At 56.1% G+C, this 24,536-nt stretch overlaps 1 protein-coding gene across 1 annotated transcript; it reads left to right on the top strand.

The window, feature by feature from the left end:
* The first annotated feature begins 232 nt into the window (after positions 1-232).
* Positions 233-24,458, top strand: ERBB2 (erb-b2 receptor tyrosine kinase 2). Its single transcript, XM_059379812.1, has 27 exons — positions 233-491; positions 7,051-7,202; positions 8,059-8,272; positions 9,034-9,168; positions 9,444-9,512; positions 9,691-9,806; positions 9,954-10,095; positions 11,421-11,540; positions 11,853-11,979; positions 13,529-13,602; positions 13,691-13,781; positions 13,969-14,168; positions 14,541-14,673; positions 14,762-14,852; positions 15,511-15,671; positions 17,814-17,861; positions 19,657-19,795; positions 19,879-20,001; positions 20,281-20,379; positions 20,661-20,846; positions 20,980-21,135; positions 21,250-21,325; positions 21,656-21,802; positions 22,188-22,285; positions 22,484-22,672; positions 22,948-23,200; positions 23,334-24,458. The coding sequence occupies exons 1-27, from the start codon at positions 419-421 to the stop codon at positions 23,702-23,704; spliced, it is 3,783 nt and encodes a 1,260-aa protein (XP_059235795.1). The 5' UTR covers positions 233-418; the 3' UTR covers positions 23,705-24,458.
* The last annotated feature ends 78 nt before the right edge of the window (positions 24,459-24,536 follow it).

Genomic DNA, 24,536 nt, shown 5'->3' with positions numbered 1-24,536 from the left:
CTCCCCCCGGGTGTGTGTGTGTCGGGGCCGGGGGGCGATCGGCGTCCCCCGCTGTAGGGTTCTCCGTGGGAACGCGCGAGAAGTGCGCAGGCGACCCCGGCGTCCGGGCGCCGGGAGGGGCGCACCCCAGGCCTGCGCGCCGAGGGAGAAAGTGAAGCTGGGAGTTGCCACTCCCAGGGACTCGCTGGAATGCGGTGGCGGGGGTGGGGGGGCGAGCCGGGAGCGCGCTCGCTCCCAATCACGGGAGGCGGAGGAGGTGGAGGAGGAGGGCTGCCTTGAGGAAGTACAAGAATGAAGTTGTGGAGCTGAGAGTGCCCTGCGTTGAGCCCCGGGAGCCGAGCAGAGACCCCAAGCAGCCGTTCGGCCCTTCGCCGCCCGGTCCAGCCCGAGCCATGGGGCCGGAGCCGCAGTGAGCACCATGGAGCTGGCGGCCTGGTGCCGCTGGGGGCTCCTGCTCGCCCTCCTGCCCTCCGGAGCCGTGGGCACCCAAGGTGGGTCTGGTGAGGGGAGGGCGCGGAGCGGAGACGCGACCCTGCAGCCCGGGGCTCCACGCCGAAGTCTCCGGTCAGGCGGGGGGCAGAGGGGGGCCACGCGAGCTCGCCGATCTGCGGTTTCGGACGGTCCCGGCGCGGCGGGCAGCCGGCCGGGGCGGGGAGGGGGGCCCCCGGGAAGGTGGGGCAGGGGGCGAAGACGCCCTAGGGGCGTCCTGGTCCGGAGACTGGCGCTTTCCAGACTCCGCCAAGGCTCTGGGAACTTGTCAGAAAAGTTCTCTGAAATTGTTCAGAAAGTTTGCCCTCAAAGGGTGGTACTGCATGGGGCATGTGTGTGAGCGTTTTTCCCCTTTCTGGAGCCCCTTCAGACCTTCTCAAAGCCTTTCCAGTTGGCAGCCTCCGCCTCCAGACTGGACTGGGCTGGATTCCTCGGGGGTCCCTGCGGCTGCCCCTCCCCCTACCCCCTCCCCGTCCCCCGCCCCCTGCCCGCAGCGGGTAGGGTTTAGTTGCTCCAGCTTCGGGCAGGATCGGGGTGTGGAGGGGGTTGGTGGTGGTGGGGAAAACAACCTGTCCGGCCAGAGCCGGGCCGGGGAGAGGGTGGCCGGTCCGACTGCAGGGTTGCCTCACGCTGGAGACTGAGGTGGGGGGAGGGGGAGACGTTTGTTGGGAGCGAGTTTCTTTAGGGCCAGCTCGGGGACTGTGCGCTTTGTGACTTTTGGAGAGCATGGACCACGGACGGGTGGTGGTGGGTTTCCTGGTCTGGGGCACAAGAGGGCCAGAGTTCCAAGCGAGGGATTCCTGGGCAGTTGTGGGGGCGGGGTGGAGAAGGAAAGTTGAAGAAATCCAGCCAGACGCGGGTACCCGGGCGCTGGATCGTCCTTCATGCTGCGTGTGGGGAAGGTTGGTGGTGGGGGCTGTGTTGTGTGGGTTTTGCCCCACTTTGTCCCTCTGGATGCACTGACAGGTAAAGCTGAGGTGGGCTGGAAAGACACTTTATGCCAGGCATGGTGCATGGCGGTTGGTGTGCATTCCTTCCTTTAAATCGTCAGACCGACCCTACAAGAGGAGACCTGCTGGTATTCTGGTTTCCAGGTGAAAACCGGGGCTTAAAGAGGTTTAAATAGCATCAAGGAAGTGGTGGGTCCAAGACTGGATCCCGGACAGTGTGACCCGCAAGCACACATTGGAAGTCCCTGTATCGGTCAACCTTGAACAATGGTGGAGACTGCTCCCTGCATCCCTGGGTTGCAGCGGGCGAGACGAAATAAGAGTGTTCTGGGAGTGGTGGGTGGTCTCCATTGGTCAGGGAGTCTGGAGAAGGGGTGGGTGTCATCCTGTGTGTGTGTTGCCCCTGGGCGCTGAGCGCTGCTGTGTTATCAGAGGGGTTTTGTCCCTGGGTGTTCCGGTGTTGTGTGGCCTGTGTGTTTGTGTGTCTGGGCTTTAGTGTTGCCAAACAGTAGTCTCCCTGCTGGCTTGGGGACTTAGCTGAACTCTGCCCTCAGGAGGAACTCCCTCAAGGTGCTGGGCCAGATCTGCTGTAAACAAGGGGAGGTGGCCCCACACCTTCTCTCCCAGGAAGGAGGCTCGGCTTTCCTGGGAGCCCGTCCTTCTCCCTGTTTCCCAGGCTGGTGCCCTCAGCCCTGACCTTCTGCTGGGATGGGTGAGGCTGGGCTGTGTGGTCAGACGGGGTTGCTGCCGATCTGAGGGCTCGGTTCTCCCACAGACAACTGGGGCCTCCTCAGGTCGATCTCACCCCTCCGTCTGCGCTGCTGGGTGCAAAGACAGATGTTGGGCGTGTCGGGCAGAAAATGGTGGCGGCAACAGCGCTGTGCCCAGCTGCCTCCAGTGTCCCTGTTGTATGGCAGGGCTGAGGGCTAAGGCAGGAATTTGAAGGAAAGGAGATGGAGAGGACCGGAGGGGCAGGATTTTGCCAGGATCCATTCCTAAATATTTATTTATTTCTGAGAAAGGGGGGGAGGAGGGAGGGGCAGAGGGGGAGAGAGAGAGAGATTCTCAAGCAGACGCCCCGCTGAGTGCCACCCCCTCCTCCCGCGGCCCCCCCCAGGTGAGGTCTCAGTCTGATACCCGTAGGATCCATCCTTAGAGGTCAAAGTTTTGTCAAGTGTAGTAAACACATACTTCTTATCTTGCAGAGCTCGTATTTTTAATTCCCAAACGATTCTTCCAACAACTTCCTTTTTACCATACTTGGGGGAAGTAACTACATTTTAATATTCAAGGAGAAGAAAAAAAACAATGAAATGCTAGAATGAAATGGAAAATGGAAAAAGGGAAAACACAGGGCAATCAAATACAAAAGCACCTTTTATTTTCTCTTGGTTTGGAATTACCCATACTCCTGCTATATGAACTTCTCTTGCCTTAAATTAAAAAAAAAGAAAGAAAGAAAGAAAAAAAAAGTGCAGTGTGCTATCTACGTGCCAGGTTCTTTTCCACGGATGGTTTATTTCATCTCTGCAACAATCCCATGAAGTAGGTATACACGGTTCAAAAAAAGTGAAGTGACTTATCCATGGCTTCCGAGAGACCCAAACATGTCTAGACCCAATAATAATGTCTAACGAGGAAGCATTAAGAGTTGGGTGAAGTTTTGGGGTGCCTGAGGGCTCAGTGGGTTAAGTGGGATCAGGTCATGATCCCAGGGTCCTGGGATCAAGCCCCGCATCGGGTTCCCTGCTTGGCAAGGAGCCTGCTTCCCTTCCTCTCTCTCTGTCTGCCTCTCTGCCTACTTGTGGTTTCTCTCTCTCTCTGTCAAATAAATGAATAAAATCTTTAAAAAAAAAAAAAAGAGTTGGGTGAAGTTTTATCCTATTCCACAGGAATGGGGTGAGTAAAGCCTCAGGGGCCGCTGGGTAGCCAGACTGGGGTAGAGGTGCTACTCTGTAATTCTGGCAAATGACCTCCTTTATCTAGGCTATAGAAAGGGGAGTTAGCTGGGCCCCACCGAGGTCCTCTCCCTCCCTGTCCTGCCCATGCTTGCCTTCCTCTCGCGCCCCCCAGGCATGGCAAGGGGCTGAGAGCAGGGACAGGGCAGAAACCAGGGGGGCCTGCAGGGTATGGGACAGCTGAGTGGAAGCATGAGAAGCCAGTAGGGGGCTAGAGTTGGGGGGTGCTGGAGGAGGGCCCAAGTAGTTGTGCGTACCCCTGGGTGCTGAAATGATCTGGAAAGAGGTCCCCCCACTACCACCACATTGCCTCTGCCGGTGGGAAGACCTCCATCTCTTGCTGGGGCCACCTTTCTTCCCCACCCCTGGGCATGAGGGGTGTGTGCTCTCCAGGAGTGGGAGAATTATGATAGCCAATGTTTGTGTTGTCTCAGTTCTGTTTACAAAGCCTTGTTGTGTTTACAGACTGCTTTTTGATTCATTATCTCATTTAACTCTCATTTAACTTCTCTGCAGAGAGTAAGAGTTGTTATTGTTTTATTATGCCATCCTTACAGCCAAGTTCAGGTCACTAAATATTCATTGAGAGTGCCTGCAAAGTCATAGGCACTGCTGGGCCTAGAGATGAACCTGATGTGGACTCTGTCCCAGAGGTCCAGGGACTTGCTCAGGGTCACACACAAGCAGCCCAGCTAGGGTTCTGGTTTAATGACCCTGAGCCCAGGCCCTTGTCTGATATTGGCCTTGATACACCACGTGTGTGTGGTGGGTGAGTTCTGGGCATCTTACCCACCTGGGCTCTTACCCTTTGGGTCTGGGGGAGGTGAGCTTTGGGGGTGCAGGTAGTGACATGGAGACCAAAGGAAGTATCTCTTGCTGGTGAGCAAAAGAAGCATCTGGGGCTGAAGTGTCATGGGGAGGAAAGAACCCTCTTGAGAGCATTCCCACAGTGTGGACCGAACCTTGACACTGAGGTCCAGCCGGAGGGGATATGAAAGACCCTGAACAGCCTTTGAGCAGAGGGATGGGCACCACTGCTTCAACTGATCTTTTGGTTTGGAAGTTCTTGATTGGATTCCTTCCTTCCATCCATCCATCCATCCATCCATCCATCCATCCGTCGTCATCCAGCAAACTCTTACCTGGTGTTGGGCTGGTCCTGCATCATTGTGCTGCACCAGAGAGCTGGAGATCGGGGCCCCTGAAGGTCAGGTGTCCTGGAGACGCAGAGCCCCTCTGTAGAACAGGACTTCCCACCCCCTCCTCCAGAAGGTCAGTGGAGGCTGGGTGGATATGGGGGACTGGTGAGGACTGGAGAGGAGGAGATTGGTGAGGAGAAGGGGAGTGGTGGGAGGGGCTGAGCTTCCTGGTGAAGGGGAAGGAGTCAGAGAGGTAGGGGAGGTGACAAGAGGCCCTTCTTGGCTTCATGTCAACTTGGTGGGGGAATTTGCCTGCCAGCCTCCAGCTCCCTGGGAGAGAGTAGGTCTCCGTACCAATTTTGCCACCTGTTGCGAATACTTAAAGAATCTTAGACTCAAATCAGCCACAGACAAACTCACTAGCGGGGCGGGACTACCACTCTTTGGTCCTGGACTCAGCGCAGCCCCCCTTCCCTGCCCAGAGCCTATCATGTTTATCAGTGGCATCAACTGAATTGGTGTGTCTTTCCCTTTGCACCAGGCGTTGGGGGGGAATTTGTCCGTGTCCAGTGAAAAATGTAGGATCTAAAGTCAGACTCAAGTTCAAATCCTACCTCTCTTGGCTTACAAGCTTGATGATCTCAGGAGAGTTAGCCCTGTCTGCCTCAGCTTTCTTTGGGAGATAAGAGTTTGCAGTTCTTGAAACTCCGCCCAGAGGGCCTGCCCGCAAACAGTAGGTGCTCAGTTAATGTCCCTGCCCTGGGTGTTCCCATTGTTGATGTTTTCCTATTGCCTGGTTGCCACAGCTGGTGTCCCTTAGAGGTGGCAGAGGGCCTCAGGGGGTGGAGACAGCCTCTGCCTCAGCTCTGTTTGTCCCTGTCGCAGGCTTGGGCAGGCTTGGGCCAGAGCTTTGGGGTCTGGGCCTAAAGACAGCTGTGCCTACAGAGCAGCTGAGGCTGCTGAGGCCGCGGGAGGTCCTTGCAGCGGGCGTTATTTTGGGCCTGTTCTGCCATCCCCAGCTCCTATTTCTCTTGGGAGTCTGGAGAGAGGGACCCTTGAGTTCTATTTCTGGGCCCTCCCCTTCCTCCTCCTCCTCCTCTGCTTCCTTCCCTCTCTGTCCCAGGGGTGGGAGAAGAGACCACACTGGCTTTTACTGGTAGACTGTCAGCTCATGGCCCACAGGCCCAGGCGGGAACCCCAGGAGCTTGCCCCACTAGCCTCTTCCCAGCTTTTGGGAGGCAGAGGGATCTTTTGTTATGCCCAGGTCCCCAGGACTGGACTTCAGGCTCCACGTTGCTAGGAGAGCAGGAGCCCTGCTGTTAGACCTTAGAGTCCGCCACCACTGTCCCCTGTAGGCTGGGGGAGGTAGGGTGGCGGCCCACAGGAATTGAGGTGGCTCAGACACCTGTGGGCTGTGTCTCTGGGGGTGCCCTCCGCCCACCTCGCCCCCAACCCCGGCACACCCTCCTGGGCAAGACGAGCTAGGTGATTCATCTTCTCACCAGAGCAGAAAAACGAGTTCAACTGGGCACTTTACTCTCCCCCCTGCTGGCAGGCACGGAGCCAGCGGTTGTCCACAGTAGCCCCTCACTAGGGTTGGCTTTCCTTCTAGATTCCTGGGCTTCGTAGGCCCTTCTGGGCTCAGCGACACCCTGTGGGGGCCCAGGGGGGCTGGGGAGGCAGTTCGGCTCGATGCCCCTTGGCTGGTGGCTGGCACCGGGCAGGTAGGCAGAGCTGACGTAGTGCCCTTGCGGCAGGCGTTTCGTGGCAAAGACTCTGCCAGCTGGTTCTGGAGCCTTGCCCTGAGGAGGTGGCAAGGGTGAAGTGCCAGCACAGGAGCCATCAGAGGAGGCATCGTCCAGGCCCAAGGTCTGTGGCCTGGGTCCGGATGCCCATTGTTGGGGGTCTGATACTCCTTTTTTTGGCTGGGGGAATTCCAGAGGTCCCTGCAAGTGACCAGGCCCCTAGGGGTCCCCATGCCCCAGCTGTGACTCTACCCGACTTCCTGGGTGGCATTGTGAGGGTGGATATCCCTTGCCAAGAGGTTGGCATGTGGGTGGTATTGGAATGGGGTGCGGAGAGTGCCCTGAGTTTGTTTGCTTGGGAGAGGGGCAGGGGGTACCCCGAAGATGCATGATTCATCATGGCCTCTCTAGGGGGATTTTTACCCCTTGGCCATGGGTCGGGCCTTTGGGACAAAGGGAGGCTTTCTTTGCCAGCCAACACGCTGTATCAGGCAGGCAGGCTCCCCAGGCCTGGCACAGTGGGGGCCCCTTCTGGATGGGCCACGTTAGAAGGGGCCTCTCCTTGGATTTCCCTCCTCTTCCCAAACTTGCAAACCTTCTTTTGCAGTTGTGCCTCCTGCAGGTGTAAGGGACATGGGAAAGGCTCCTTCGCTTGTGCTTTCTCACCGTCGAGATGGCACGACTCGGGGGCAGGGGGGGTGTGGAGGAGGGGCCAGGCTGCAGAAGCCCCTGGGCAGCGCCCTCTGACCCATGCCCTCCCTCCCACCAGTGTGCACCGGCACAGACATGAAGCTGCGGCTCCCAGCCAGTCCCGAGACCCACCTGGATATGCTCCGCCACCTCTACCAGGCCTGTCAAGTGGTGCAGGGTAACCTGGAGCTCACCTACCTGCCTGCCAATGCCAGCCTGTCCTTCCTGCAGGTGAGGCCCCTGGGTGACCCAGCCAGGCTCTGCCTCCAGCTGAGCGGAGCCCTATGCCAATAAGTGCTGAGAGAAGAGGGTGCTGTCTGTTTCTGCTCTCGTTGCGGTTCCTTAACTGGGAAGTCCTTTCTGATGTCTGCCCCCTGTCTCTGCTGCTGCAAGAGTGGTTGACTCCCTCTCTGTGACATGGCAGGCCACGGACATCTCGGGGTGGAATGGACTCGATTCTGTGCTAAGTTTTTTTGCTCTCTTGCCAGCATGATCCCTTCCCCCCGTCCCCCTGCCCTAGCCGTTGTCCCTGCCCTGCCTGGAGTGGCGAGTGGGCAGCTAGGAGATACGGGTTCTAGGTACCTGTTCTGGTACTAACAAGCTATGCAAGTGTGGTCTTGGCCCTTGGCTTTGGAAGCAGTAAGAGGCGTAGACTGCCATCTGGGAAACTATCAAATGGGAAATGTGTGTGAAAGCGTCTCATGAACGGGAGAGAGCGGGAACCAGCCTGTTGGGTTGTGGCCACTGCGACCTGGATTGGGGCCATGTGCGTGATGCGGGATCAAATCACAGACATCCTCTCACGCAGGTCTTTTCCTTTCATGGCCGAGGAAGCTGAGATGCAGAGCGGGTGGGACGCTTGCTCTCAGTTCAAAAGTGCTCCACCCACCGTCTTGACCCTACAAGAATCTGACTTGGGGAGGTGGAGAGGGGCCTTGGTCTTTATGCCTGAGAGAACTGGACTTCTCAGTGGAGGGGGGCTTGGCCCCAGATCCCAAGCCCTTGGTAACCCTGAGGGGGTCTTAGGGGACTGGTAGTGTTCCAGGGCCCAGGCCTGCCTCAGCCCCGCGACCCTCTTCCCTCCCAGGATATCCAGGAGGTGCAGGGCTACGTGCTCATCGCTCACAGCCAAGTGAGGCAGGTCCCGCTGCAGAGGCTCCGAATTGTACGGGGCACCCAGCTCTTTGAGGACCACTATGCCCTGGCCGTGCTGGACAATGGAGACCCGCCCGAGGGGGGCCCCTCTGTGGCAGGGGCTGCCCCAGGAGGGCTGCGGGAGCTGCAGCTTCGAAGCCTCACAGGTGGTCATCACTGTCACCATCACCTTCTCCTCGATGTTGGGAGCTGGCAGGGGCCACCGCTAGCCATGGGAGGCTGTGGGTGAATTAGAACTTGAATCCCTCAGGATGGATGCAGGTAGAGATAAGGAAGGTGCCGGGAAGAAGGGAAACGGGAAGTCACGGCTTGTATGAGCCTGCACAGTTTGGTAATGAGGATACAGGCTGGGGTTTCTCCACTTCTTGGCCAAGCACCCATGTGCAGTGAACAACCTGTGTAACTGTATGTGGCAGCCTCGGAGCTGACAGTATCCCAGACTCTGTGGCTGGTTATTTTGCACACAGGATCCCATCTTGGTGCTATCTTGTAAAGAAGCATCAATATTAGGCTCTTTTTACAGATGAGAAAACAGAAAGGCTTACAGTGAATGGGTGACTTGCTCAAGGTTACATAGCTAGTTAGTGATGAGGCTGGTTTTCAGGCTCCAGAGTCTCTCCTAACCATGAGGCAGTGTGCCCAGGGGGTAGAGGTGGGAGGATAGGAGAGAGTGACGTGGACATCTGGACCAGGTCATGGACAGCCCACCCCTCCCTGGAACTCAGGTTGTTCATGTGTATGTGGAGCAGGGGTGGGGTGGGGCTGGTAGAGCTAGAAGATGCGGGTGTCTTCTCTGTGGGGCGAGTTTAAGAGCCCTGCTCCCCTCTCAAGAAGCCAGGAGGGCCCCACTGGAAGGCAGAAGGTGGCCGGCAGGAGAGGAAGGTGCTAATTATTGCTCACCCTGCAGAGATCCTGAAGGGCGGGGTCTTGATTCAGCGGAACCCACAGCTCTGCCACCAGGACACGATCCTGTGGAAGGACATCTTCCACAAGAACAACCAGCTGGCCCTCACGCTAATAGACACCAACCGCTCTCGGGCCTGTAAGCCATGCTCCTCCCTCCCTGCCTGCCACTTCCACTCTTTCTTGGGCAGCCCGGAGCCCCAGACTCCTGGCTTACACCCACCATCCGAGCCCTGCGCTAACCCTGCCCATTTCCTCATTCTACCCCATTCTCTCCGTGTCTCTTCATCTCTGTGGCCCTCTGTCCTGCCTCCCTCTGCTTTTAGAGTGCGCCTCGGGTCCTTCGTTCCTGCCAAGTCTTTCCTTGTTGTGTATTTAACCTTCTGATCTCTGTCTCTCTGTTTCTGTCCCTAGGCCAGCCCTGTTCTCCAGCTTGTAAAGACCTCCACTGCTGGGGAGCAAGTTCCGGGGACTGTCAGAGCTGTGAGTCTTAGGCCCAGAATCTGGGGGACAGGGGGCTGAGTGGAGGAAAGGGGACATGGGGCGAGGCGCGGGTTACCAGGCCTCGGTGTCTTCCCTCGAGTGGGAGGTCGTGATGCCAGGGAGGGTTTGGTGCCCGGCGGGGGACTGCCCAGGCCTCATCCTGCCCCTTGTCTGACAGTGACGCGAACCGTCTGTGCTGGCGGCTGTGCCCGCTGCAAGGGCCCGAAACCCACGGACTGCTGCCACGAGCAGTGTGCGGCTGGCTGCACGGGCCCCAAGCACTCGGACTGCCTGGTACGTGCCCATGGAGCCCCAGGGTGGGCACAAGGCAAGAGGCGCCCCACCGGCTGCGGCCCTCTTGCCCCTTGAACACCAGGGAAGAGCAACCCAGTGACCACCAGCTGCCTGTCCCTCTTGTCCACCCACTCCCCACCCCTCCAGGCCTGCCTTCACTTCAACCACAGTGGCATCTGTGAGCTACACTGTCCAGCCCTGGTCACCTACAACACAGACACCTTCGAATCCATGCCCAACCCTGAGGGCCGGTACACCTTCGGAGCCAGCTGTGTGACCTCCTGTCCCTGTGAGTGCCAGGGACAAATGTCATTTCGTAATTTTGCTTGGAGGGGGGCTGGTTTGCTGGTTTATGTAAATGGCAGCTCAGGTGCAACCAAGAGCCCAGGCTGAGGAGCTGGGCCGCCTGGGTTTGAAACCTAGCTCTCCCATATTCTAGTCATGTGACCTGCCCACTGTACCTTCGTGTTCTCATCTGTGAAATGGGAACGATAGCCCCACCCTTGTAAGGTGGTTATAATGTTTGAACGAGTTCTTATATTTTTATTATTTTTTAAAAGATTTTATTTTATTTTATTTATTTGACAGCAAGAGAGATCACAAGTAGGCAGAGAGGCAGGAAGAGGGGAGGGGGAAGCAGGCTCCCTGCTGAGCAGAGAGCCCGATGTGGGGCCTGATCCCATATATATATATATATATATATTCTTTTTAATTAATTAATTAATTAATTTGACACAGAGAGATCACAAGTAGGCAGAGAGGCAGGCAGAAGAGGAAGGGAAGCAAGCTTCCCGCTGAGCAGAGAGCCTGATGCGGGCCTCGATCCCAGGACCCTGTGATCATGACCTGAGCCGAAGGCAGCGAGCGGCTCAACCCACTGAGCCACCCAGGCGCCCCTAGTTCTTATATTTTTAAAAGATTCATTTATTTATTTTTAGAGAGAGAGATTGCAGGGGGAGGGGCAGAGGGAGAGAATCTCAAGCAGACTCCTTATTGAGTGCAGAGCCTAATGAGGGCTGATCTCAGGACCCGGAGATCATGACCTCAGAAATGAAGAGTTGGATGCTTAACTGACTGAGCTGCCCTGGCGCCCCTGAATAAGTTAATATTTGTAAAGCTCTTACAACAGGGCCTGGCACATACTGAGCACTCCCTAACTGCTGATTTTTATTCAATAGTCTAGATTGGTCAGAGTTTCTTTTAACAGCTTCCCTATTTATTGATGTGCATTCAGGGACTGACCTTGGATGTAGGGCCCTCTTTCTTCCCATCATGGGTGACAGGAGTGGGCTCTCGGGTCCTGGTTGTGCCCTCCCCATGGTAGGTCAGAATGAATGTAGAGCCGGACTGTGCTCAAGTCCTGGCTTCTCCACTTAATAGCACAAAGACCTCGAGTAATTTACATAAAATGCTTTGGTTCCCTCTTGACAAAAAGGGAGTCAGTGTCCATCACATAGGGTTGCTGTGAGGTGTAAATGAAGGTCAAGTGCACAGACACATAGTAAGGGCATTTCAGTATTGGTCGGTCCTGTTTACTCTGTGGGCACGGGGACATTGCTCATGTTGTGGCATAAGGGGCCAGGGCACCCGGACCCACGGTCTCCCTCTCCTCAGACAATTACCTGTCAACGGATGTGGGATCCTGCACCCTGGTCTGTCCCCTGAACAACCAAGAGGTGACGGCTGAGGATGGAACGCAGCGTTGTGAGAAATGCAGCAAGCCCTGTGCCCGAGGTGACTGCTGGCCATACCCTGAGCCAGGCTGCGCTTCCTGTCCCTCTGCACACCCAGCTCAGCGTTGCCCGCTATCCCGACCCTCTTCAGACCCTCCTGGGACCCCGTCCTTTCCTTCCTCTGCCTCTGTCCTGGCCCTCCCTGGATCGGCCCCACACATTCCCCCATATCTCCTATCAGTGTGTGAGGGGGTATATGGCCCCAGGGCCGGGGGCTGGGGTGCAGGCTGTGGGCAGGGCCCCGCAAGTGGAGGCCCTAATGCTCCGTGTGGGGGCCAGGATGGCCCCCCCTCACCCCTGCCCCTTCCCACAGTGTGCTACGGCCTGGGCATGGAGCACCTGCGGGAGGTGAGGGCGGTCACCAGCGCCAACATCCAAGAGTTTGCCGGCTGCAAGAAGATCTTTGGGAGCCTGGCATTTCTGCCAGAGAGCTTTGAGGGGTAAGGATCTGCGAAGTGCAGGGCGGGCACAGTGGTCTGAGGACGCTCACCAAATCCTGAGCGCCCAGAAGTGGCAGCCTCTCTCTGGGGACTGAGTGGCGGCGGGTGTGGGGTGGGGGGAGGCTTGTTCTCATCAATGACGTGTTCTCCGCAAACATGCACTTGTAGGGCGGTCCAGCCATTCAAAAATTCTCCTTGAGTTCGTAGTGGCTTTATTCATATAGCCCCCAGCTGGGAATAATGCAAATGCCTCTCAGAAGGTGAAGAGGTTAATAGATGGTGGTATATCTAAACACTGGAATTCTCAAGTGATAAAAAAGAGACAAAGTAGACACTGGTGGATTCGACAGCATGGACAGACCTCAGGACCCTTATGTCCCGCAAAATAAGCCAGGCAAGAGAGAGGCCCCATGGCACGATTCTCTTCACGTGAGGCTCTAGAATACGCAGAACCGCCCTGTGGTAATAGAAATCAGAACAGTGGTCGTCCCCGGGGTTGGGGGGGCGGCCTGGAAAAGGGACATGAGAGAAATTTCTGGGGTGAATGGCAGCATTCCGTGTATCAGTTGGGGTCGTGGATACATGAGTGAATGCACTTGTCGAAACTTCTCCAAGTGGACATTAAAATTGTGCATTTTATTGCATGTGAATGAGACCTCCTTAAGATTATGTGTTAAAAAAGGAGAAAAAAAAATTCCCTTTAACCCTTCCTATAGCTGTGTTCCCCGTTCAGAGGAAACCACTGCTGACAGCTTGCGTGGGTTCTTCTAGACCAATTCTCCATCTGTGGACACACGCAGAGGAACATAGCTGTAGTAATTTTGTTGAGGAGGTTGACTTAAAGTGGGAGCTCACTGTGGGCCTTGTCTGCCTCTTGCCCTGGAGAGTTGGCCATGACCCTTCGTGTCGGGCTGCCTCTCGCAGGCGAGAGCTGGGGCTGAGGAGCCAGGTGGCCTGGGTTTGGAACCTGGCTCTCCCATAGTCTGGTCATATTACTTGTCTGTTGTACCTTCATATTCTCATCTGTAAAATGGGGGCAAGGATAGCCCCACCCTCACAAGGTGGTTACAACGTGTGAATGAGTTAGTAATATTCATGTGCTGTTAGAATGGTACCTGGCAGATACTAAGTGCTTTTTTTTTTTTTAAGTGCTCTTAAATGTTAATTTTCGTCTCTAGTCAGGGTGGATAGGGTTTATATTTAACAGCTCCCCTATTTCCTGATGGGTATTTAGGTCGTTATCAGTTTTGGCTCTTAGAAACAGTTCTGTGCTGTACGTGTCTCTGGAACAGGAGCCAATGTCTGTCTAGGCCACATTCCTAGAAGTAGGATTTCTAGATCAAAGCATATAAATACTGTTTTGACAGACCCTGCCAAACTAGGGCCTGGGCTTTGAAACTCGGGATGAAAACAGCCGGGCTTGATGGGCAAAGGGTTTAAGTGAAGTCATTAATGGAAGGGGGAAGGGGGGTGGGGCTGGGCCAGCTCCGGGGGGTCATGCCCACCCGCTTCCTGGCCGTGCTGACTCCTCTCCTAATCCTCCTTCTAGAGACCCAGCCTCCAACACTGCCCCCCTCCAGCCTGAGCAGCTCAGAGTGTTTGAGGCCTTGGAGGAGATCACAGGTGGGCTTTGCCTCTCAGCATGCTGCTCGGATGGGGTCGGGGGTCCTCCTCCTGTCCCCACACCTCTAGCCTCCCCCTGTGCCTGCAGGTTACCTGTACATCTCAGCATGGCCAGACAGCCTGCCTGACCTCAGTGTCTTCCAGAACCTGCGAGTCATCCGGGGACGAGTTCTGCATGAGTGAGCACCGGGGAAGCAGGGCCCCAAGGAGAGGCTGTGGGTGCGGTGGGCACTCATTCCCCGGGGGGGGCTCCAGCAGTAAACCTTCCACGGGAGTTTGCCTAGTGTGCTGGGGACGGGAGGGAGGTGAGGGCAGCCCTTGCCGACGAGGGAGGGTCGGTGGTACAGCCAAACCGTCCTCCCACAGCGGTGCCTACTCGCTGACCCTGCGAGGGCTGGGCATCAGCTCTCTGGGGCTGCGCTCGCTGCGGGAACTGGGCAGCGGGCTGGTCCTCATCCACCGCAACGCCCACCTGTGCTTCATACACACGGTGCCCTGGGACCAGCTCTTCCGGAACCCGCACCAGGCCCTGCTCCACAGCGCCAACCGGCCAGAGGCTGAGTGTGGTAAGATAGGGAGCCTGGCACCGCGCGCTCCCCGTCTGCCAAGCACCCACCCGGGTGCCCCGGTGGGTTGGGGGGAGCCTAGCAGCAGCAATCTCGGGCTCGTGCAGATTGCCTGTTCCTGACCGGCTCTGGCTGGCTTGACCTCTGGGCATGGCTTCTGGCTGGGTCCTGCCACACCGCCTTGGTGTCCCTGCCTTTCCTCTCTGGTCCTGGAACCTCTGCTCTTTGTGTCCCCTCACCCTCCCCTGCATTGCCCAGCACCTGTACCCACCACTCCGGGTCACAGCCACCACCCCCAGCCTCCTCCCCTGGGTCACTTGGACCTGGAACCTCCCTTGAGTGTCTCCTCTGACCCCTTCCTCCTCACTGCAGTGGGCGAGGGCCTGGCCTGCTACCCGCTGTGCGCCCATGGGCACTGCTGGGGTCCGGGGCCCACCCAGTGCGTCAACTGCAGCCAATTCCTTCGGGGCCAGGAGTGCGTGGAGGAATGCCGAGTACTGCAGGGGTATGCGGGGCGGGGTAGGGGGGCGGCCAGGGAGAGGGCCCAGGGGCTCCTTCCAGACACCCCCCTCATCAGCCACCCCCTCTGTCAGGCTACCCCGGGAGTATGTGAAGGACAGGTACTGTCTCCCATGCCACTCCGAGTGTCGGCCGCAGAACGGCTCAGTAACCTGCTTTGGGTCGGTGAGTTGCCGGTGGGCTCGAGCTGGTGGGGAGGGAAGCGAGGACTGGAGGGAAACCAGGCCAAGTCTGCTCAACTGTCCCAGGAGAGGGCTCGGAGTTCAGACCTGGATGAGGGGAGGGTTGAGGACTCGGGGGACGCTGGGGACTGCAGGAGTTGTGTGGCAGACCACGTGACCCTGTGGACCATGTAGGCGGCCCAGGGAGGCCCCTGTGCTTGGCTGTGGTTGTGCCATGGCAGTCAGACCTCTGTGCTTAGGCATGAGACTATCTGGATTCGAATCCAGGCCCTGCTTCCAGCCTTGATTTTTTTCATTTGTAAAATGAGTATCACTTGAGTTACCTCCCTGGAAAGTAGTAAGCATGAATTTAAAATAGGGCTTGGTGCCCTGCTCAAGCACCAGAAGGATTTGCTACATATTAGTTACTGTTAACTTGCTCTTTTATCTTAGTAATAGGCTCTCCTATGGGGTTGAAGCCTGGGACCTGGGGCGGGAGACCCAGCAGGTCTGCAGCAGGTCTGGGCTGTCCCAGGAGCGGGGTTGAGGGGGAAGGAGCGCATGCTGTTGAGTGGGAAGCGTGAAGGGGACACATGGGTCAGGTCCTGCTGCCCTGGGAGGTGTTGGTGCCAGCCCCCTACAAATCCTTCCTCCCCTCCCAGGAAGCTGACCAGTGTGTGGCCTGCGCCCACTACAAAGACACTCCCTTTTGCGTGGCTCGCTGCCCCAGTGGCGTGAAACCCGACCTCTCCTTCATGCCCATTTGGAAGTTCGCCGATGAGGAGGGCACGTGCCAGCCATGCCCCATCAACTGCACCCACTCGTGAGTCTGAGGCCCTTTCTGCAGGCAGGAGCACTTTGTCCCGGAGCCTTTCTGGGGCTCTTATTGTAAAAGGGGGATAACTCTGCCTTTGCTTATCCTGAGACTCTTAGTTTGTTTTGTTCTTTTCTAATCCCCAAAGTAGCACTTGTAAAAAAAAAAATTTTTTTTTTAAGATTTTATTTACTCATTTGAGAGAGAGAGAGAGACAGAGAGAGAGGAGAGTACTAGCAGGTGGGAGAGGCAGAGGGAGAAGGAGACTCCCTGCTGATCTAGGAATGGGGCTCGATTCCGGGGTCCTGGGATTGTGACCTGAGCTGAAGGCAGACGTTTAACTGACTGAGCCACCCGGGGGCCCCTGTTAAAAATTTTTTAATGAGGCACGCCTGGGTGGCTCAGTGGGTTAAAGCCTCTTTGGCTCAGGTCACGATCCAGCTGTCCTGGGATCAAGCCCCACATCAGGCTCTCTGCTCAGCAGGGAGCCTGCTTCCCTTCCCCTCTCTCTGCCTGCCTCTCTGCCTCCTTGTGATCTCTGTCTGTCAAATAAATGAATAAAATCTTAAAAAAAAATTTTTAATGAAAGCATGAAATATAAATGAATGTTGTTGGCAGTTGTATCCCCACTGCTAATAATTTGTAATATTTTTTCTCCAGTTTTTACCTGTGCACATGCTAACATAATTATTATTATACCACGTTAAATGAGTTTGAATATATATAATTACTCTTAGTTGTTTTTATCTATTCACATTCTAACATGTTATTATAATAGATAAACTGTTAATATACATTATTATTCTCTTACTGTTTTTATCTGTGCACACGCTAACATACTATTTTTTACTAAAATAAGATCATAGACCATACATATTGTTTGCAAATTGCTTTCTTTTTTTTTTTTTTAAGATTTTTATTTATTTTATTTTTGAGAGAGAGAGCACAGGCAGGAAGGACAGAGGGAGAGGGAGAAGCAGGCTTTCTGCTGAGCAGGGAGCCCGATGCGGGGCTCGATCCCAAGACCCTGGGACCATGATGTGAGCCGAAGGCAGATGCTTAACTGATTGAGCCACCCAGGTGCCCCTGCTTTTTTTTTACACTTAACAGAAGCTTGCAATGTTTTTCCATGTCCTAACATGGTGATTTACCCTATTCTATTTTTTATTTTTCATTTAGTTCTTTAGTTACACGTGAGACCCATGAATACATCCTTATGTTGAACATGTTCAGCAATATTAAAGTATAAATACGGCAAAGCAAACGTGCCCTTTTGTTCCACTCCCCTGGGAAGAACCATCAGATTGACTCCAGTTTGTCATCCTTCCAGGCTTTTCCCTACACATTCACGTAAACATATATTACATTTATAGTAGTTGAGTCCTGTAAGAGTGCTGTTTTTGTAGGTCAGAAATGGTCAAGGAACCGCAGTTTCATATAGTTCCTCTGCTACACCGTCAGGTTTGTGTGCACACATCAGTTAATGCAAACAGGGTCATGCTCTGTACACTGTTCTGTATTTCGCTTCCCTCCTGTCCCCCCCCCCCCCAGTTTATGTATCTTGGGGTCCTTTCGTGTGAATGCACCCATTTTTTTTAACTACTACATCTGCAGCACAGATGTAGTAGTATTTTTTTTCTTTCTTTTTTCTTGCTCGTTCTTTTCTTTTTCTTTCTGTTGTATTTTATTACACTTGAGCTCCGTGTACGGGTGAGCATCTTGTACGTGCCCCCTGGCGTACAGGTGTTGTCATATTTAGGGTCTATCCCAAGAAGTGGAACCACTGGGTCACAAACAGGATTTCCTAGGTGTCGCCAAACGGTCCCCTGCAGACGTTGGGCCAGTTTTCTCCCCTGGCATTCTTTTGCAGCAGAAGTGGCCGTCCTTTTGGACTTGATGCTCCTTTGGGTGCCCCTCAGTTCCTACCCTCCCAATTCCAGGGAGGTGGAGGGGAGCAGGAAATTCGAGTTCAAGGCCAGAGAAGGAATCTCCTTGTGGGGTGGTAGGAACAGCACTGGTGACCTTGAGTCCAGTTTCTGCCTTTGTCAGATGGTTAATAGCCCAGCCACTGCCATCCCAGGATGGTTGTGAGGCTGGAGTAAGCCCGGGAGGTGGTGTTCAGCGTGGCTGATGGGTCTGTCTCTCCTGCAGCTGTGCGGATCTGGACGAGAGGGGCTGCCCCGCCGAGCAGAGAGCCAGGTCAGCCCAGTCCCCGGGACATGCCCTATGCTGCCCCTCAACCCCCTACCAGTCCCTGGGTGGTTGTTGCTGTTTGGGGGGGGGTCTCCTGACATGACACCTGTCCCTTCCTAGCCTAGTCTCCCACTGTTGATTCCCCTTTCAGTTTGTTTCAACGAGTGGATGGAGGACCTCCTTAGGATGCCTAGGGGGCGGGGAACAGGAAAAGATGGCGAAGACCCCGCCACTATCTCCTTACCCTTGAGTAGCTAGATGTCTCATAAGGGACAAAGGGAGCATTCAACTCCCAGGATAAAAGGTAGATTGAGAAGACAGTGGTGGACACTTCTAGCCCTTTTTAACCCCATCTCCAAATTATGTGCCTGCCCATGGCTCTAGCCTAGAACTCTGAAACTTCCTGACAAAAATCACCAGGGAGCTGGTTAACTGCCAGCTGGAGCGGATGATGAAGTCTTAACCGGGTGGGGGAGGCTTCAAGGAGGAGGTGGCATTTGAGCCAGGCCTTGAAGGTAGGTCACTTGCATTAGACAGAAGGCAACCGGGTGTCACGGTGGGGGAGGGGCCAGGAACATCTAGGAAGTGTTCAGTTTGAAGGTTCTGGTGTGGTGGGCCACTGAGTGAGCACACAGAAGGGAGGAAGGGATGAAGTCTGAGTCGGGTTAGGGCATAGACCTTCCTTCACTACTGGGCCACAGGGTTGGACTTGATTTCTGGGCAGTGGGGAGCTTTGGGAAAGACTCTGGGGACAAAAACAGATCGGAGTGTGTCCTCAGCAATTGTTTGTCCGTGAAACAAGCATTCACGAGAGGTCTGTGGTGTGCCAGGCTTTGGCCAAGCAAGGGAGGGGGGCACGCGTGGCCATGGCGGGGGTCAACCCCCAGGAGCTTCATCTGTCCCAGGATGAGCTGAGGCTGGAACGATGACCCTATGGAGAAATGGTGGTCCAGGCAGAAGTAATGGAATGCACCAAGGCTGGGGGTGTGGAAAATCATGACCTATGGGTGAAAAATTTGGCTCAAACATCAGAATCACTGGGTGTGCATTTCTGGGCCCCGCCCCATACCACAGTCAGAGTTGCTGGGAGTGGGGCTCCAGACTTGGGCCCATTAACCAGCTCCCTGGTGATTTTTGTCAGGAAGTTTCAGAGTTCTAGGCTAGAGCCATGGGCAGGCACATAATTTGGAGATGGGGTTAAAAAGGGCTAGAAGTGTCCACCACTCCAAGGTGGTTGGAGCCAAGGGAGAAAGAGAGGATGGAGTCCATGGGTCGTCCTTCCAACTATCCCCCTTTTAAAATTTTTATTATTTATTTATTTTTTTAAAGGTTTTTATTTATTTGACAGAGAGATCACAAGTAGGCAGAGAGGCAGGCAGGCAGAGAGAGAGAGGGAAGCAGGCTCCTGCTGAGCAGAGAGCCTGATACAGGGCTTGATCCCAGGACCCTGAGATCATGACCTGAGCTGAAGGCAGAGGCTTAACCCACTGAGCCACCCCGGGCCCCCCCCCCCCCCCCCCCCAGCCTTTTTTAAAGATTTTCATTTATTGAGAGAGAGAATGAGCAGGAGAGAGGTAGAGGAACAAGCTGATTCCTGACACTGAGCTTGGATCCCTGCAGGGAGCTTGGTCCCAAGACCCTGAGACCATGACCTGAGCCACCCTGGCACCCCCCAACTTACTTACCAAACACTAGTGACCTGCATCTCCTTCACCCCTCCTGGAAGAATGCCCCTCCATCATCCCTGCACGGCCCCGCCTGTTCCTCACTCCCTAACACTATCCTTGGCTTCCGCCCTCAGCCCTGTGACGTCCATCATTGCCGCTGTGGTGGGCATTCTGCTGGCCGTGCTTGTGGGGCTGGTCCTCGGCATCCTAATCAAGCGAAGGCGGCAGAAGATCCGCAAGTACACGATGCGGAGGCTGCTGCAGGAAACCGAGGTGAGCCTGTCTGAGGGCCTCCCTGTTGGTTTGGGGTCTGCGGTCCAGCCTCTGTCACTGACGCACCACCTCCCTCACCCCAGCTGGTGGAGCCGCTGACGCCCAGCGGAGCCATGCCCAACCAGGCTCAGATGCGGATCCTGAAAGAGACAGAACTGAGGAAGGTGAAAGTGCTTGGATCCGGAGCCTTTGGCACTGTCTACAAGGTCAGGGGTGGGGCCAAAGTTCCGAGGGGGCGGTCCCAGAGGTGGGCGGTCCCAGCGGCGGTGTGGGGGTGTGGCCAGGAGAGCTGAGAGCAGGGTGGAGGAGGGGTGCTGTTTTAGGAGGCTGGAACAAGAGGAAAGGGAGAGGAGGGCGGGATTTAAATAGTGGGGTTGGCCCCGTGGTGGACAGGGCATTGGGAACACAAGTAAGGACCTTCCGGATGACTGCAGGTTGGATCTGGTGTGCCCTCTTCCTTCTCACATCCTCCTCTCTCTGCGCAGGGCATCTGGATCCCTGATGGGGAAAATGTGAAGATTCCAGTGGCCATTAAAGTGTTGAGGGAAAACACATCTCCCAAAGCCAACAAAGAAATCTTGGACGTAAGCCCCTCCACCCTCTCCAGCCGGGAGTACATGAGGGAACCCCAGACTGCAGGTCTGGGCTCTGGTCTCTCTCTCTTCACTGGGGCTTGGGGAAATATGTTGTGGTCATCCAAACCTCGACTCTTAACCTCCTACCTGTGGGCCACGGTTCTGGTTTGTGACAGATGGGGCTGGATTGACTGAGGGTCCCCAGTGATGCCTCGGCCCTCAAGAGGGGTGTGTGGTTGTTGGGGGGCTCTGGTCTCCCACTCCCTCTCAGTGTGTATCCTTGCCACCAGGAAGCATATGTGATGGCTGGCGTGGGCTCCCCATATGTGTCCCGCCTTCTGGGCATCTGCCTGACATCCACGGTGCAGCTGGTGACACAGCTTATGCCCTATGGCTGCCTCTTAGACCACGTCCGAGAGCATCGTGGGCGCCTGGGCTCCCAAGACCTGCTGAACTGGTGTGTGCAGATCGCCAAGGTACGCGCTTGGAGGACCTGGGCTCTGCGGGTGTCTTTGAGGGCAAGCCTCTCTCTCCACGCAGGGCCAGGATGGTAGGTTTCTTGGGAGAATACAGCCAAAGTGGGGTCCACAGCGATGTCTCTGATCACAGGGGATGAGCTACTTAGAGGATGTTCGGCTGGTGCACAGGGACCTGGCTGCCCGGAACGTGCTGGTCAAGAGTCCCAACCATGTCAAGATAACAGACTTTGGGCTGGCTCGGCTGCTGGACATTGACGAGACCGAGTACCACGCAGATGGGGGCAAGGTAAGAGGAGGGAGCAGGGTGAGGCAAGGTGGGGTGGGGTCTGGCCGCTGGGAGAACTCTAAGAATAGCCATGTCCCCACCACACCTAGTTTGAGAACTTCTTCACTCTCCCAGGTGCCCATCAAGTGGATGGCGCTGGAGTCCATTCTCCGCCGGCGGTTCACCCACCAGAGTGACGTGTGGAGCTACGGTGTGTGGCCGGGAGGGTTGGGAGGAGAGATGGACAAGGATCCATGGCCCTGGTGTGGAGGGCACGGAGGGAGGAAGAGAGAAGCAATGGGAGAATGAATGGAGACATTTTAGCATGAATGTGGGAGGAAAGAAAGGGGCTGCCAGGGTCTATGCACTTCTCTGAGACTAGGGATAGGCTGGGTGGCTTCTGCCCCTTGGCAGTACCCCCTCCTTTCTTTCCCCCGTGGTGCCAGGCTCTTGGGTAAAGCCTCTGGGGCTCAGTGCACTAAAGGGCCATCCTGCCTCCCCCCCACCCCAACCTCTAACCCTACCCCCTTCTCTGCCCCAGGTGTGACTGTGTGGGAACTGATGACTTTTGGGGCCAAACCTTACGATGGGATCCCAGCCCGGGAGATCCCTGACCTGCTGGAAAAGGGGGAACGGCTGCCCCAGCCCCCCATCTGCACCATTGACGTCTACATGATCATGGTCAAATGTGCGTGGCTGAGCTGTGCTGGCTGCCTGGAGGAGGGATGAGAGGTCCTGGGTGGAAGGGCCTCCCAGGGGGCTGGGAGAGGACCAAGTGCAGGGTCCCTAGTATGGTTAAAGGAGCCCTTGGAAGGGTCTCACTTCTCTTTTACACTACCAGGCCAGAGGAGCTCTAGAAGACCAGCTAGTTAGAGACTTACATGCAACATAGAAAGGGGAAACTAGTAGAGATTCTCAGAGGATCTAGTTGAGGACCTGAGTCTGAGTCTTCTCTACCCCACCCGCTCAAGGGGGGGCGGGTGTCTAGATCAGACTGGAGGGGGAGAGAGTGGGGCTGGGCCGCACACAGGCTGCAGCCAGAACTGAGATGCTGAGCTCCGTGCTACCTCCAGGTTGGATGATAGACTCTGAATGTCGACCACGGTTCCGGGAGTTGGTGGCCGAATTCTCCCGCATGGCCAGGGACCCCCAGCGCTTCGTGGTCATCCAGGTACTGGGCCTTTCCCCTCGGTCCCTGCCTGTGAGTGAAGAGCATTCACCCGCAGAGGGTGGGAAGGAAGAGGATTCCCGGTCCCAGGCCTCCAAGCCCAGCCCTTGCTGGATCTGTCAGACCTGGTCCTCCCTGAGCCTTCCCGGGGAGGCTGTGCATGAGGCCGAGGAGAGGCTGCCACGCTGTCTCCCTCCCCAGAATGAAGACTTGGGCCCCGCCAGCCCACTGGACAGCACCTTCTACCGCTCGCTGCTGGAAGATGATGACATGGGGGACCTCGTGGATGCTGAGGAGTACCTGGTGCCCCAGCAGGGGTTCTTCTGCCCCGACCCTGCCCCAGGTGCTGGGGGCCCAGCCCACCGCAGGCACCGCAGCTCATCCACGAGGGTCAGTGCGCTCAGTCACACTGTGGTGGGTGGGCGTACTTCCCTCCCCCACGGACTAGGGTCTCTTTCTCCTATGTCACCCCCTATCACCTCTCATGGAGACCCCACCATTCCTGAGGACTCCTCCTGCCTTCCAGCCCTTGACCTCTTTCTCTCCACGGTGACTGTTTCAAACCCCAGTGGTGACCTGTTTATCTCCTGTGATCTTGTCACTTCCCTTGGAGTCTCCATCCCAGATCCATGAATAACCCCATCACAATCCCCTCTCGTCTCCAGAGTGGCGGTGGTGAGCTGACACTGGGACTGGAGCCCTCCGAGGAGGAGCCCCCCAAGTCTCCACGGGCACCCTCAGAGGGGGCTGGCTCTGACGTGTTTGATGGCGACTTGGGAATGGGGGCAGCCAAGGGGCTGCAGAGCCTTCCCCCACAGGACACCAGCCCTCTACAGCGGTACAGCGAAGACCCTACTGCACCCCTGCCCCCAGAGACTGATGGCTACGTTGCCCCCCTGACCTGCAGCCCCCAGCCTGGTATGGAATCCAGGCCCAACCTGAGAGATTGGGAGGGAAGTGCGGGAGGAAGTTGGGAGTGTGGGGGGCAGTGGTAGCAATGGGGACTCATGGGTTCCTTCCCCTAACAAGGCACCCCCCCTTGCCCTTTCAGAATACGTGAACCAGCCGGAGGTTTGGCCGCAGCCCCCCTCACCCCTAGAAGGCCCTCTGCCACCGCCTCGACCTGCCGGTGCCACTCTGGAAAGGCCCAAGACTCTGTCCCCCAAGACTCTCTCCCCTGGCAAGAATGGGGTTGCCAAAGACGTTTTTGCCTTTGGGAGTGCTGTGGAGAACCCTGAGTACTTGGTACCCCGGGGCAGGGCTGCCCCTCAGCCCCACCCTCCTCCAGCCTTCAGTCCAGCCTTTGACAACCTCTATTACTGGGACCAGGACCCATCAGAGCGGGGCTCTCCACCCAGCACCTTTGAAGGGACCCCTACAGCAGAGAACCCTGAGTACCTGGGCCTGGATGTGCCAGTGTGAGCCAGAAGTCCAAGTCTGCCGAGGCCCTGCCGAACCCTCAGGGAAGTCAGGGGAAGGCCTGACTTCTGGCTCGAGTTGGGGTGAGGCAGGAAATGGGCCCTTGGCCCTGAATCCAGGGCATCCTGCTGCACTAGGAACCAACCCTCCTCCAAGTCCCAGAGAGGGGCTCAGCCTGGTTGGTGGAGGGGACAGCACTGGGGAGTCTTGAGCGATGTTGGAGCCCTACCCAGCCAACTCTTTGGTCCCATGGATGCCACAGCCAGTCTCCTCACCTGAGGGAGCAGCTCACTTATTCCAGATCTTTGACATTGAAGGACATGGGGAAGCTGGGCCTCTGAAGGGGAGGAGGCTCTGAGGGAGAGTCTTAAGCAAGAGCAGCCCATTCAGAGACGGTCCCTGAGACCTAACTCTGCGCCCTGGAAGACGGGAGCAGCAAAGCCGCCAGATCAGTCCTTGTACAGAGTGCTTTTCTTGTTTTGTTTTTACTTTTTTTAAAAAGATGAAATAAGGACTCCGGGAGAGCGGGTGTTGTGGAGAGGGGTGGGACCCTGGGGTGGGGGTAAGAGTGTCCTTTCTCCATACCCACTTTCTCCATTTGCAAATATATTTTGGAAAATAGCTGGGCATCAGCCTATGTCTGGGGTGGCTCTGTGCCAACCCTTACCCCCTGCCTAACTTAAATTCAAGTCATCTTCTCTGGAGGGAGTGGCTAGGAATCCGGAAAGCTTGAATGAGAAGACTATCCTGTTTCTTGGCTTTTGGGTTGTGTGTGTGTGTGGGGGGGGGGGGGTGGAATCTTCAAGTTGGGATTTTAATCTGAGAGCCCTTTGAC

The sequence above is a fragment of the Mustela nigripes genome, chromosome 16 (genome assembly GCF_022355385.1).
Source record: "Mustela nigripes isolate SB6536 chromosome 16, MUSNIG.SB6536, whole genome shotgun sequence".
Taxonomy (NCBI): Eukaryota; Metazoa; Chordata; class Mammalia; order Carnivora; family Mustelidae; genus Mustela; species Mustela nigripes.
Note: the sequence above shows the minus strand (reverse complement) of the source record. Positions and strands in the feature narration are given on the sequence as shown.

What these genes read in the sequence shown, in the direction of transcription:
- ERBB2 (XM_059379812.1), top strand. Translation starts at nt 419, where the DNA reads ATGGAGCTGGCGGCCTGGTGCCGCTGGGGGCTCCTGCTCGCCCTCCTG. An exon ending in CCCATCAACTGCACCCACTC is followed by an intron (nt 15,672 to 17,813) that starts GTGAGTCTGAGG and finishes TCTCTCCTGCAG; the next exon opens with CTGTGCGGATCTGGACGAGA. An exon ending in GGCTGCTGCAGGAAACCGAG is followed by an intron (nt 19,796 to 19,878) that starts GTGAGCCTGTCT and finishes CCCTCACCCCAG; the next exon opens with CTGGTGGAGCCGCTGACGCC.